This window comes from Artemia franciscana, unplaced genomic scaffold, assembly GCF_032884065.1.
Source record: "Artemia franciscana unplaced genomic scaffold, ASM3288406v1 PGA_scaffold_49, whole genome shotgun sequence".
NCBI classification, from domain to species: domain Eukaryota; kingdom Metazoa; phylum Arthropoda; class Branchiopoda; order Anostraca; family Artemiidae; genus Artemia; species Artemia franciscana.
In genome coordinates, this window is record NW_027062689.1 from 2256765 (window position 1) to 2272245 (window position 15481).

The following is a 15481-nucleotide window of genomic DNA, read 5'->3' on the forward strand; positions in this document are numbered from 1 at the left end:
CTATTTTATTAGAAGCTATCCAACGTATTTACATAGGATGTGCGTCTTGCCTTCAAAATAAAAGTAACACCTTCAGACCAGGTTTTTTGAAAGGAAGACTTTCAATTTTATATGATTAAAAACAAGTTAATTAAAGAAAAGTAAAGAGCGGCGATAAAACGAGAGAGCAGAAGTTGCCACAAATAAGAGTGGAACTGTCGCTTCTTTAAAGTCACTAAAAGTTAGATTATCATTTGAGCTTTAAACAATGAAAAATCAATGTCTAACAGCTTTAAACCATTTCTAAATTGAAAAGAACGGAAATTACCACAAACAGGAGTGTGATTACCGTCTTCTAAACCTTTTTATAGCACAGAGCATCATTGCGCTTTACTGAAAATTGAATAAAGACTGAAAGTCTTTCAACTGAAAGAGTCTTTCAACTGATTTTTTTTTTTTTTTCAACTGAAAGTAAGCAAATGGCAGCAGCATTAAAACTTGAAACAAACCGAAATTATTATGTATATGAGGGGGGTCTCTTCCTCAATAATTAGCTAACAAAGAAAGATTCTTTTTGCTCTAATTAAACGGTTCTTGTGCTTCAAGAGTCGTTTTTTTAAGAATCGGGACACAGAGTTAAACTTTAGCATAAAGAGCGAGGTATTTAGGAGGGGAAATTTCCGTCATATACGCAATAAATTCTGTTCGTTAACATCTTACCCTTTGCAATGGGTTAAAAATTACCCTTAACAGCTCCACATGTAAGATTGAGTCGGCAAAGAGAAATTAAGACAAATAAAAAGAATTTCGTTCAGGAACTTGACAGATTTTCCTAGTGTAAAATTTTCTCGGGAAAGTTAACCCCCGAAACCTCCCCCCCCCCACCCGTAAATTTTTTTTATACTTTCTAATAACGAATACTGTTTGTCTAAATAAACGATAGGCAAATCTCATAACCTATATACCTTTTCTCAGTGTCTGAAGAAGGTTGGGTTATCTCCAAAGGCATAGTTATTGGACCTTTCAATTATTTGATTGCACGACTGTGGCGGAAAATGGGGCATGGGAGGGAGGCTAGTTGCCTTTCAATGTTTTCGGTAACTTAAAAAAGGCCTTAGAACTTTTACTTTCTGTTTGATTGAGCCATCTCCCGATATTCTATGACTAATGGTTTGGTACGAGCACCCCTGGGAAAAAGTAAAACAATTAAACACACATTTCTGATTTTTCTTCTGGCCATAAAATACTAAATTCCACATTTTTGCAGATGGTAGCTTGAAACCTCTACAGTAGGATTCTCTGATATGCTGAATCTGACGGTGTGATTTTCATTAAGGTTCCTTGGGTTTTCCGGTGTCTTTCCACCTTTTCAAATCTCAGGAAATTGTTTTCTGGTTCGTAGCCTGGGTAACACTAAACTTAATGAATCTTATATATTTAGAATCAGCATAATAAGCCAATTCTTTTGATGTATATATTGATATTAAAATTCTGATTTTTAGAGTTTCGGTTGCTATTGATTCGAGTAGCTCCTTACTTAAAGTTGTTTGTCAAAATATATTTTAAACATTTACTCTTTTATAACGTTGATAAAACCAAAATTGCCGAAACTTACAGGCATCAATATCATTACATGTTCAATAGTCAGTCCATTTTTTCATAGCTCTTTGCAGTAATCTTGGCTATTATGGGAACTTTGCTGTTATTCTTGCTGGTGTTTTAACCCTAGAAAAAAGTTTCAAATATATATATCGTTTATAATGAAATGTAAATGATGTTCAAGACGTTTAGAAGTTTTGAGAGGGAAGAAATGAACAGGCTGTAAGCTTTTGCTTGTAACTTTTACTTTTGCCATATTTGCTTGTAAACTTTGATTAGTCTTCAGATATAATTTTTTGTTATGTTGTTGTTGATGTTATGAAAAATAAAAATCACTGTTCAAATAAATATTGTTTTCAGTAAATTGTGATGCATTGGTTGTTAAAAGGCTACTCCAGCTTGTGGAAATTTCTGTTTGTTATGAATTCGGCTTTTTTACACAAGCTTTTCTTGTTTTGGCTTTCATTTATTCATTGATAGCGATTACGGTTGACCGATTCGATGGCAGCCTTAAAGTCCACAATGGCTATTTTTGAATTTAAACTACTCTACAACTTTATTTCTCCACATCTTTGGTTTAATATTTTTTTTCTTTTTTTGGAAAATAGTTTTTCTTCAAATCAATTTCTGTTTGTTTTTAATTGACAGTATTTTTTATTGGTTAATAAAAGGAATGTTTGGGAATTTTTTTGCTTAAAAATTACAATTTCTGCTTATTATTTAGATTTTTGGCGAAATTTTACAACAAATTTTAGTTTTACCGTGTGTACTGGATGGGCTTTTGAGAGAATACTATTCAAATAGATTGAAAATCTAAATAAGTTTTGGTCTTCTGTAGAGTGTGATTTTAGAATGAACAAATGTTTTGTTCCTTTTTAGCTTGCACTACCTAATATTATGATACGGTTTGATACTGGGATTTCGTTTAAATTGAGCTAAAATCCTCTGAAGTTTGACTGAAGCCATCCTGACTCCCATCCTGTTGCAACCTTAAATAAAGACAAATAGTAATCGGTCTTTTTTTTAAGGAATGTTATTGTATTAAATTTTGGTTTATTTAAATAAATGCGTTTTGAGCTCGATGAGTTCTATTTTGCTATTTAAAAATAAAACAAAGAAAGGATATGAAGAATCAGTGCATCAAGAATGAGACTTATTTCCTGATCGAGTTTCCCTTGGTTCTAAAATTTTGATTGGGGTCTTTATGGCCTAAAATTTCAAAGGAGGTCGGCATAAAAAATTAGAATATTTTACTATAAGATTTAATAGAATCACATTATAAAACATTTTAATTGTAAAAATAAAAATCTATAAGTATCCTGCTTATCTCGCCATATTAACCAGCTTGCTGCTCGTAGTACCTTTTTGATCTGTATAGCTACTTAACCGTACATACATTGTAAGTCTCGCGGGAACTTATAGTGCAAAAAACCTTTTCGTATATGGACTGTCGACAAAAGTTAATTAGCCCTTCCATCCCCCCAAAGCTTAGTTTAAGCTTTCTTTGCTCCCCCCCCCCCTCCTTTCTCCAAAAGTGCGTGATGGTTTCAATTCTGTCCCCACAGCAGTTCCCGAGATATTGCAGACATGCTATTTTGGAGACTAGAATACACATGCTGTCTTTTGACTTACCTCCACCCTTCTCCCCAAGTAGAAATTGTAAGTCCACTTGACCCTTGAATACTCTCTCAAAGTTTCAACTCGACCTCTTTGGCCTTTCCCAAGATATTACAAATAATTAAAAAAATCGGGTGCATATAGGACATTTTGATCTACTCAGTTATGCTAAACTTTTGGGAAGCTGGTTATCTTGGCCTTAAAGATCCGCAAGATCTCAATCAAAACAAGACAAATTTAGAACAGAGGGTTCTCTGGCTTATTTTAAGACCCCTATCCCCAATAGAGTGTATGGTTTTCTTGGCCCAAAGACAGGTATTCGAAGCTTTCAAGCTAGTCGTACTTCCATAGACCAAAAATGTCATCATTTTTCATTATAAAATCTATTAGTAAACAATAGGCAACGTGCATAATTTACGATACTTGTCCCAGAGGTTGCGTGACTCATGTTTTCGTAGGTAGAATTATTTGCATAGTTTTTTAACTATTTTGAATGAAGTATCTATTTCAAAAACTTGATCGGATGGCTTTAAGTTATTTTCGGGCTGGGTTGGAAAAAAAGGAACCTGAATAGAGCTGGTTACGCTCCATTCACTTTGACTTTTTAAAAGGGCACTAGAGATTTCAGTTTTCAATCAAATGAGCCCGCTCTAAAGTTTATGCAACCAATTTCTCCGTACGTAATTGCTGTTGAAAGAAAAAATGCTGTTGAAAGAAAACTGGTGTGCGACGAGGGTGAGCTTTCACCCCGAATTTATTTAATTGTGTTAGAGACCATGTCGTGACTCGAACACCGATTGATTGCCCCTTGACCTCTAATGTGGAGATACAGTCCTGATCGATGTTGACTTTACCGATGACCTTACGCTCGTTACCGACTCCGTGCAACGGCTAATAGATGCTCTAAATGTCCTGCTGGAAGAAGCTGCGAAAGTTTGGCTTAAAGTAAATTGGCAAAAAATAAAAATTAATGCATTCGAACCGCAAGCCCCAGTTAGGCTCTCGGAATTCATTACAGTTTGTGGGGCCCACGTTGAAGCTGTTGCTAACTTCGCCTATCTTGGTTCTGGGATTTCGAATGATGACTCCGTGGACACGAAACTATTCAGTCGAGTTGTGAAAGCTTCTTGTATCATCAAAAGACTCAGTGTAATCTGGAGATCGCCTTATATTTCTAGGCACATGAAGTGACACATATATAATTCATCTGTGAACTCAGTGCCGCTCTATGCGCCTGAGACACGGCCCATAAAATCCTGTATCTTGATCGCGATAGATGCCTGCCAGATGAAACAATTCCGTCGATTTGAGAGGCTCTGATGTAATGTATTTGACAGCAATGAAAGGCTCCTTGCCTTTACTAACCAGGCTCCGTTCCCAACACATATTGCCCGTTGAACTCTCAGATGATTTGGGCATCTCCTTCGGATACCTTCGACGGCCCCCGATAGAATTTCATACGACTTTGAACCCACATCCTATGGTTGGTCACGCCCATGGGGTGGACCTTGGACCAGATGGGAGGACAGGTTTCAGAAGTTCCACAACATGGCTGACATTGCTTCTGTCGAGGCCCCCCTCATAGCAGCAGATCAGTTCACTTGGAGAAGCGCAGTTGCTATGCTCTCTACGCCACATATGATGTGGCAGGAGCCAAGCCAAGTTAGTCTAAAATCCTTCGCTTTAATCCCCTGAAGAGAGACTTTGTGTGCCCTCCTCCTCCTTATCCTAGTGAATCTTCGGCAGTAGTGCTTGGTGTCAAGTTTAGCATCGACTGCTCTTTCAGCCTCCATGTCGATACAATTATCAAAAAGGCAAATAGTGCGATGCGGACACTTATACTAATGCGTCGATTTGGTTTTTCAGTGACACAACTAAGGATAGCCTATCTTACTTACATTCGACCAATTTTAGAGTATGCATGTCCCGTATGGGGCCCACAAGTCAATAACACTATTTACCTAAGTGACCAGCTTGAGTCAATACAAAAAAGAGCAGTCAAAGTAATATTGTGCGATGCTTTTACCGAATATAAGTTAGCATTATCCACTTTACAAATTCCCTCTCTTCAAGAGCGTCGTCTCAGTTTGATCCTTGAATTTGGCCAATATCTTCTCAGAAGTGATAAATACAGATCGATACTACCACCAGTTTTAGTGAAACATCGAAGTACTAGGTTGAAGAAATTTGACAGATTAGCAGCACCTCCTTCACGCACAAATCGTTTTTCCAACTCATTCATCCCCTTCTTTGTATCAAAGTATAACAATTGTTGATTTTAAACTATTTGTCTTCTGATTTTTTTGTCGTTTGATTTAATCCTTTTTTCTTTTTTGTAAGCACAAGCGCCATTTAGTTTTATGACTACGAGAGATTGTGCAAATAAAACCTATTCTATTCTATTGTTTTTCAGGTACTGAAAATAAAGATGATGCAGAATCGCAATGTCACAAAATCTCAATTTTGAAGAAAGGTGACTCAAAATCACAAAATGACAATTTTGAAGAAATGCAAGATTTTTACTCAACCAAAGCCCGAGACTTCGAAAGACCTCCAGAAATCGGGAAACTTGTTGCCTGCCAGGAAGAAAATGACGGAATATGGTACAGAGGAGAAGTCCTTGACATAGATAAAGACTTTGCACAGGTAAGACGCATTTTGGTCTCCTGCACATCAAACACTTATAAAGCAGTAGTAAAGCAGTAGTAAAGCTACAGTGTGCGAATTTTTGATCAGAAATGTGACGGTAGATTCTAAATGCCGAATGCTCTTTCGTTTAAAAATAGATTCGTGATTGTTCAGACTTCCTGATTTTGACATGGGAAGAGACTGCAATAATATAAGCTAAAGTAAAAAGAAACAAAGTACTACTATTATTTATATTTTGCTCTTTATAATTAACCCGATTATTTCGTAGCTTGTAGTTCCATAGAGTGTGGTATAAGAGCCTGTTAACGAAACTCAAAGCTTATGGAATTTATAGGCAACATCTGCTCAAAATTCTTCAGAGTTTTCTGAAAAATCACACCCTTCAGAGTCTTTAATGTATTTTTGTGTCGTAAAACATCTAGTAATCGTCGGAGCTTCTCAGATTAGTATCATAGGAGTCGCACTTTTTCTGATGTATATCAATGATGTTCGTACAGTGCTAACACTTTAGATAACACCTCAGATGTTTTTTTTACGTTGAATGCTATCAAACACCTCGGATAACATTCAATGGCACAAATTTTTAAAAAGAGTCCTAAAGATGCCAAAAATAGCAATGTGAGTAAGAAATATAGAAAATTACCACCAAATTAAAGCCTGGGTTGCATTATAGTCGCATTCGTGGATAAGATAAAAGTTAAATGCGGCTACTATGCCAATTTTGTAGGCATTTCTTAACATGTTGAGTTAAACACTGTTCAGCTCTCAACCAGAGTAAAGATTGAAGTTGCAAATTTTTTTTTAGGAAATTAGAAACGATGGAAGCTTAGAAACGTAGTTTTTCTATCTGTAAGATGATTTTGGCAAAATATATAAAGATGTATTGTTAGTAAGTAATAATTGGAAAAAAATTAGTGATGATGCAAGGCTTTCAAATCAACTTGTTGCTATTTCCGTTTCCGCTTATCTATTTACAAGTTTGACGTTAAATAAAAGAAAAAATAAATCATTTACAGATTAGGCAGGACCTTTTTATAGACAGATGAAACTATAATGCCACTGGAGCACAAGAAACCAATTGCGGTGGATTCTGGCAAAGTGAATAACTAGATGTTTAGGTATCTTGAAATTTTTTTATTATTATAGCTGGACCAATTATTGTAACAGATTTATTATTATTTATAACAGGTCAATTATAATTATTCTGTTGTGTAGACTATTACCTAATCATTTTTTTTTTAAACAGACTTGTCACTTACTTTACTTCTTTCTTCTTTTGTTTGTCTTTCGTGCAAAAGTTATCACGGCGACATAATCATGGAGTATCAATATTATTACAGCTCACTTGTTGTTATAAATGATGGGAATAACTGTCAAACAAATATTTGATAATAACAGGCAGTCGCGCTCAAGATCTCTTATAGCAATTATTAGTATTCACGGGAAGTCACTCTTCTAGACAAGGGAATCGCAATTGGACGGATTTCGTGACTGGAACGCAGCTGTTTTGGAAGTCGCTCTCCTTTACAACTATTAAAATAATAAATGTATGATCAATAATTAACGCACTTCAGGGACGTGCGCTGGAGTAGGAATAGGCACTCCTGTTCTTGCCTCCTCACATGAAATGTCAAGTTGTCTACTATTATTTCTGTATTTATCTTTCCTCCTCTTATTTGGAAATTCACATGCATTGTTTGGTTCTAGGCGACAAAAGTGTATAAAAAATTGTATTAATATAGAAGCATTTTTTTAAAGGTTTACCTAATTGATATTGGAGAGGAAACTACTAACAATATAACGAGGCTTAAGCCACTTGAAAACCAATTTCTTCATTTATCAGAAAAGGTAGTGTTTTCTTGATAGTTTGCCCTTTGATTCTTTGCTTGCTAGTTTGTTCTTTGATTGCTTTAGTATGATTCGTTTGAAATTAGAAGGAGGTTTTGGCATTGTGAAACATTCAAAGAAAGAAATAGTTTTTGTAGAAATTAAAGATCAGATTATTTTGCTTTATGTTAATTATTTCCTGTGTGTGTGTACACACGCGCACACACACACACACACGCTTCACGCACACACACAGACACGCACAAACACGTGCGCACACAAAAACGCACGCGCACACAAACGCACGCACAAACACACGCGTACACACATGCACATACACGCACAAATGCACACAGACACACACGCTTACACACACTCACGAACACACACACAAACACACATGCATCCATCACACACACGCGTGTGCGTGTGCGTGTATGTGTGTGTGTGTGTGTATGTGCATGCGTGTGTATGTGTATTTGTGTGTTTGTGCGTCTGTGTTTGTGTGTGTGTGTTGGTGTATGCGTGTGTGGGTGGGTGTTTGTGTGCGTGTGGTTGTGTATGCTTGCGTCTGTGCGTGCATGTGTGCTTGCGTGTATGTGTGTGTGTATGTGTGTATATATGTGTATGTGTGTGTCTCTGTGTATGTGTTAGTATGTATGTAGCTGTGTATGTTTGTGCACATTGGCACATATACATTTCTTGAAAAATTGTGAGGTTAGTGGGTTTGTGAGTTGTTAATATTATTTGTATTTTTATTGTAATCATAATTATTATTTTTGTGCTAGTATTTATTATTATTTTGTTGTGCTATGGGTATTATTTGTGTTTTTTTATTGCCATTGCTATTATTATGTTGTGTTGTGGTTGTTGTTGTGTGTTTACCTTATCCGTAAGTTTTTGTTCTTTTTGTTTTGTTTTTTGCCGGGACCCGAAGATGCTTTTGTAGCAATAAATATCTGTGTATACATTTGTGCTTTAACTTTATTTAATATTCTAGAACGACACTTTTTTGTTAATATTTTTCCTTTTCATTCTATTTATTCAAATAAACAAGAATTTTGTGCCTAAATATAACTATTGAAGCATCAGTTTCAAGTTTTAAGGGAAAATGTTTAGTTTGTTAAAGCAATATTTTGAATTTACGAATCAGTACATAATTCGCCAGTTGATTCTTCTACGTTTCAAAGGCAAATATTTAAATGGATAACATATTAGTGAGAAAAGCAAGTGGTGCTCACCGAGTCGAACCGTATCTGGGACGTAAGACCTGTCTCATATTTTTATTAAGTCAGAACTTAGCTCGTTTTTGTCTTAAGTCAGAAATTTACTTGTTTGGGTCTTAACTAGGACTTATGCCGTTTTTGCACCATGTCGTCAAAACTCACCAGCTTTGACTTAGTTTCGTACCTCTGGACCCCTCTCTTTCGCACATAGTTAGTCCGCTGTTGCACGCACTGGTGTATGCATTACAACTCTTTAGCGAGAAGTCTCAGAAGGTGTTGCAGGGGAAGATCTGTCTTTGCGGTCCAGAATTTTCAAAAGGAACGTTAGGGCCAAACCGGCCCAATTATAGAACTTTATTTAAAAATAATATTTCGATGGCTTCGTTTCGGCCAAACTTCGCAGAATAAGGCTAGTGCGTTGTCCGTTGACGATTTACCTATGTTAAATTAAAATTGTGCTGGGTAATACCAGTAGTATGTTTTCTTTAATGAAAATTAAAAGAAGGCGGAAGTGTTAGAAATTGGTCAAGCATATTAATACGCTCAGGCCAAATCTTTGCCGTTTGTATCTTAACTTAGCATGAATTACCCTATTAAAAGGAAAGCAATTTCTATGTAAAATACTTGAATTCCCTATTTTTTGCCATCTTCACCCGTTTATGTTCACGATTAGCGTCTGCGCAAGTGACATGCTCTCCTGAAATCTTATGATTTTTGCAATTTTTCTGTTATTTTCAGTTCATTTGCCTATTTTTGATATTCTGACGAATTAAAATTCTTGTGCAAGTATCCGTGTTCTTCAATATTGTAGCAAAAAAATTTATTGTTGTTAATTAAAATAGTCCCTTAATATCAGAATTTGTTTAAATAGATTCCATTATTTCTATAAACAACTGAGAATAAATAATAAAAGCTGAGCTATTGAAAAATAAGGCATTTATTAATGAAGAAATTCACTCGTGATTATTGAAGAAATTCTAGCTCTTAGTTGAAATATCTTGCACAAAAAAAGTCTTTAAAAAATTTGCATTAAATCCTGTCTTTTGTTTCATGTTTTCCTTCTAATTTATTTTAATTTCTAGGAAAGAAAAGGCGATTTTTAAGTTGAAGAATGAGATGAATTTATGAATGAAGATAATTTGAAGGAATATAATTTGGACGTGTCCTATATCTTTTTATCACACCTGTAATTATGGTATTTTGTGTTTGTTCTTTTTGCTGCTCACCAGGCTACTAGAAATCACCAAGGATTGTCACCATTTTGTTAAATGCATGGTGGCTGCTTACATTGCAATATATGTTCTATATTATTATAATGTGTGTCCATGTGATAAATCTACGGTGGGTAATCCAGATCTACGTCTGTGGACCTTTCCTTAAGGATCTGGTTATAGGTTATGCCTGTTCTACCATATGTCCTGATTATTGGTATTCCTGGAATAGCTGTATTTTTTGTTTGCTCTTATTTCACTCTTTTTTCTCTGCTCGACAAGCTGCTCAAAACTAAATGATTGTGGGTATTCTCTAAAAAAAAAGGAAATTGTAGTTAAGAAAACCAAAGGTTTAAAATCTTAGATTTGTTCAAAATCATTTCCCTTCTATCTAAGGTACCGCTTTGACCATTGTTGTTTTAAACCCTTTAGGCTGTTGTGTTTCTAATTCAGGCTGCCATTTAAATGGGTTATATTTTCCATTAAATGCCTTGTCTTGATTTTCGTGCTTTTTTTGGGTTTACCTAGCCCAAATGGGCTACCATTTAAATTATCCAAGCAATGCTTAATTTTTTGCTATTTTTATTAGTAATAACAAGGAGGAATTTTTTATAAGTTTGAATAAACAATGTTTCATCAAGAAATTGGAAAATGATGTTCAATGAAAGTTTTTTTTTGTGTAAAATTAGGCTTTTTTTTTTTTTTTTTTTTTTTTTTTTTTTTTTTTTTTTTTTTTTTTTTTTTTTTTTTTTTTTGTGAGGGAATATTTATTGACAAGAATTGAAAGCACAAAGTAAAAATTTGCCGATAAGCTTGTGTGGCCATCTTCAAACAACAACAAAAAATAACTGCATTAAAGTCTCCAGTATAATATAGAAAAAAAAAACTACCTGAAAACCTCTTTCATAAGAAAAGATCTCTAGTCACAGGCTATAAAACAGTGGTTTTTTTGCAGCCTGTCGGTCTCTGAAAAAAATCTGTCTTTTTAGTGCCGTTTTGAAACAATTTATCTATTTCTCTGAGAAGAAAGACTTTAACGCACTTTCTTGTATGTTTTTATGCCGTTTTCTATAGCCATACTCTTGGTTTTTGGTAGTTTGTTAGGATTTAGCTACAGCTAGCAAGTTAATGAATTTGTATACGTTGAACCCTGAAACACTTTCATAAAAAAAAGATCTCTAGTCATAGGCTACAAAATATTGGTTTTCTGTAGCCTATCGATCCCTGGAAAAAATCGGTCTTTTTAGTGCCGTTTTGAAACAATTTATCTATTTCCTCCGAGAAGAAAGACTTTAACGCACTTACTTGTATGGTATTATGCCGCTTTCTATAGTCATACTTATGGTTTTTGGTAGATTTTAGGATTTAGCTATAGCTAGCAAGTTAATGAATTTTTATACGTTTTGGTATAAAATGGGCTCTTCAGCTTTATTGACTTAGAAGTTCGTATGTGTTTTAACTATGTATTTATTTAATTCGGCAATAGACTAACTTCTTTTCTATTGGAGCTCCGAATCCTGTGCCGGCTCGTTGGGCGAAATTCTGATATACAGCTCTTTTTTACTAGCTATAAAACTCCTGAATTATGTAGTGGGTAATATCAGTTGGACTATGAAAGGAATCTACATTGAAGAATTCATTAAAATATTTTCTGTTCTGTACATCGAAGCCACATTTGCCGACTGTAAAACACCAACATTCGAAATTCTAAGATTTGTTGACAAGTTCTTTTTGCGATAAAAAGAGTAAAATATTTTGGTAATGGGAGGGGGATCAAGATCAGAAAGGTCCTAGTAAAGCACTTACCCTTACCAGGCGAAATCATATATGAGAGCTCAGATAAAAAAGAAGTTATTACAAGTGTGTGTGCCTGACTCTGTATTGTCCAAAGGATACGGAAAACTTAAGGAATTGAACTTTGAATCATTATTTATGGCTTTGTTGGATCCGTAACACCAGCATCATTAATGTTATGGCGGTACTCAATAGAATTGATACAGAAAAAATGTAAGTCAGTTGAAGTTTTTATCACTGACAGTCTGATTTTTCGTTTGCTTTCAGCTGATGAAAAATGTAAATTTATAAAATTTGCCCAGTAATCCAGTGTTTGAAAATCCAGTTGTTTGGCACAATTTTAAATAATTTGAGTTCCAAAACACCAACTCAAATTGCTTACATAAATGAAATTAGTCCCGTTGTCCCATAATTTACATACAAGGGAAATCTACTTGATGTGGAGGGGAGGGGGCTGCGGCTCAGTGCTCAGCACAACTTATCTATAATAATTTTTTTCATGCAATGTAAGTGCTTGATTTTTACACTGAATGGGAATTAGAAAGAATTTTGGTTTTTCCATTAACACAAACTTTTTATTTAATTTTTACACAATTTGATTTAATGATCCCTTTTATATTATTTTTGTCAATAAGAAATTCCTATTAGCAGTCCAATTGCCCTTGTACACAAAGCTTTTGTCCAAGAGTGAAGATTGGTGATGCTAATAAATATTTCTACTTTCTAATTTTGACTTCAAGAATATTATCGGAATCTTTTCATCTCTCACTATTTTGTTCATTTGTTTAAATAATGCTCTGTTGTCACGGATGTTTGAGTCTGGATTTGTGCAAGCGTTCACCTCTAAATTGGAGTCGTAGTCACAATTGGGATAGGGTTGAATCAAAAGGTCATTAAGACCAATTGAGAAAAATTGGTAATCGCCTCAGTAAAGGGTACGCCTAAAATTCAATTCTTGAAAGTTTTCCAACTTCTTTGGTATTAATACTTATCAAACTTTATGTGATATTTGTATGTAGCTGATTTTGGTTAATTAGAATCACCTTGTCTTCTATAAATTTACATGAGAATCTTTAGTAGAATAAAAAAAAATTGAAAGTTTTTTTTTTTTTTTATGGTCATTGGTTACAGTGCAGTGAGAAAAGTAAAAGTTGTTGAAAAGCTTTTAAAGTTTTTCATTGAAAAGTTTATTTATATACAACATTTACATATATTTACCGTAAAGTAAAGAATTGTCTTTTAGAAATTGTAGCCTACAATTAATGGTGACCTTCAGGAAATGGGGAAGAATAAAGGACGTCCTCTTTAAATGAATGGACTTTAAATTGCCTTTGGGCTAAGTAGGCTCTGCCTTAGAGAAACAGTGTACTAACAGATGCACTGAATTATTTGATTTTTGATACTTTAATGCACAATTTTATATAAATTGTCTATTTAAAAAGTTTTGTTATTTTTAAAAGTTTAATAATTATAATGTTACTAACTATAAGTTACAAAGTTAATTTAATAACTATAATAGTTATTTTATGCGCTAAAGATGCTAATATTAGATAATTCAATATGATAAAAGAAAAAACTCTTTTCCAAATAGAAAGACAAGGTGAAGGCTTCTCATTACGTTAATACTACTCTCATTTGCCATGCTATTACTTCTTAATTTCAAAATGTATTGGTCGTGTTTTTACCTTTATTTGTTGCTCTAGAGCTCTTAGTGTGCATATTTTACAATAAAGGTCATAGCCGATTTGTATGTCTTCAAGTGACTATTAGATTTTTGTATTCAGTGTCAGAACATATAGCTTATAAAAGTTTTTTTGGGATCAAGAAAACTTCGCGAGAGCACAGCTACACAAAACAAGATTCTGATTTGGTTTTTAAATTTTTGAAGTAGAATTTTTTTTTATAAATCAGAACTTTAAAAGCTTAACTCGTGTGACACTTCTAAACCCCCTAATACAAAGTTTTATACAGATAGACAACTAACAAATTGAAGTTACTTGTTGGAACACTAAATACGCTTAGCAATTCTAGAACTTTTAATTCCTCTCAAATTTGACCGGCTTCTGTTTAAATCGAAAAACCCATAAAGTTTCTTAAGCAGCTGAGATTTATTAGCTCTTATACTTATGCGTCGAATCTAATTATGTGATGAAACTAATTTTAAGAAAAGCTGCGGTAATTTAGAAAACGTAAAAGATAATTTAAATTTGCGATGCCTAGTTGGAAGCACACGCTAGCAGGATTTTTAATACTGTTAAGAAGTATAGTCTTGAAAATGTAATTAAACATTAATGCCAAAAACATGACAAAAATATATCTAAGTAGAACCTGCTGATACTTTCCGAATTATTTCAAATTATTAACAATTATTCAAATTAAAATTATTTTAGTACTTAAATGCCCAAACACTTCGTATGACTTATGTCATTTTTATTTCAAACGTGCTTCGAAAATAACTGCGTTTAAGATAACACAAAATAAAATTTGAGAACTATACTGATTCACAACAATAACTGTTGTTTCACCTTTCAGTAACAACATTCAAGCAACAGTTCCAAGCTTGAAACACCATTCGATAACACCAGCCTAAACGTATTGTCAGATTTTTCTTCGCAATTAAGCATCTCTTGCCAAAAATAGGTTCTGCTCATGTGGATGCTTATAAATCAGCGTTTTACTTGCAGAAAAGGCTTTTCAGAATTGGCTAAGCTATTCTTTCCTTCTTTAAAATAATGACCTGGTTGAAGTACTTTTATCATAGTTACGATCCATTTCACCGACTCGTGCACAAGAGTTATTTACTTCTCTAGGTCGGTTGAGCTCTAGTGTTGCTGAAATGGGTCTAGTTTCGAAAAAAGGGTGGTTAATAATCACCTAAGCAAGCTCACAGAACTTCCTATGCTGTACAACAAAGGTGAAGGCAAAATCTTGTCAGGGTCAACTGACTTAATTTTGAAAAACACCAATCAAGGATCAAATGGATTTTAAAGCTGTCTACGTCCATTCTCTGAACCAAATTTAATTTTTTTTTTTACTTTTTGATTTCCAAGAAAATCAAAATCTCCTACCAATACCGAAGAATCAGTCAGAAAGTGGGAATCCTCGGCATCGTGCCAAAAAATTTTATAATTCATTTAAAAGGTTTTACCCAGACGAGGGTAGGCTGCTTTGTCTTAAGTTGTTTCCTCTGTCCTTATTCCCGACAGGGAAACCCTGCTTGCGTGGCATCAGGGTGAACCTTTCCAAAGTTTGCCTAACCCAAACCGTGACTGCAAACGCCACTGCACTTTTGAATTCAAAGACATGATAGCCTAGAAAACCATACAGTATTGCACTGGATCCTGATTAGCGGATAGGTCTTACGGATTTTGTTTATTTTGGTTGTCTTTTTTGGGCCGAATAACCTCTTCCTAGATAACTTGTCTATTATGGCTTGCCTCCCAATCGTAGAATAATATTTTTTAGGTTTGAATGTGTAATGATTCAGAGGTATTATGCTTTAGATAGCTTGTACAGGGTGCTGCTTCTTGTTGATAGAAGAACGTTGTTAAATGTGGAGAGCCATGTAGTGACCAAGTT

The 15481-nt window shown here is 34.5% G+C and overlaps 1 protein-coding gene across 3 annotated transcripts in view; it reads left to right on the top strand.

Annotated features, from left to right (window-relative positions):
- Positions 1 to 10712, top strand: part of LOC136041910 (uncharacterized) — a 43599-nt gene extending 32887 nt beyond the window's left edge. The window contains exons 7-9 of one of the 3 annotated variants that reach the window (XM_065726708.1): positions 5609 to 5841; positions 7603 to 7692; positions 9980 to 10712. In XM_065726708.1, coding sequence (XP_065582780.1) covers positions 5609 to 5841; positions 7603 to 7692; positions 9980 to 10000 — 344 coding nt within the window. In that variant the 3' untranslated portion in view covers positions 10001 to 10712. The remainder of the gene's footprint in view (positions 1 to 5608; positions 5842 to 7602; positions 7693 to 9979) is intronic. The other 2 variants (XM_065726707.1, XM_065726709.1) reach the window with 2 other exon arrangements.
- Positions 10713 to 15481: the final 4769 nt, after the last annotated feature.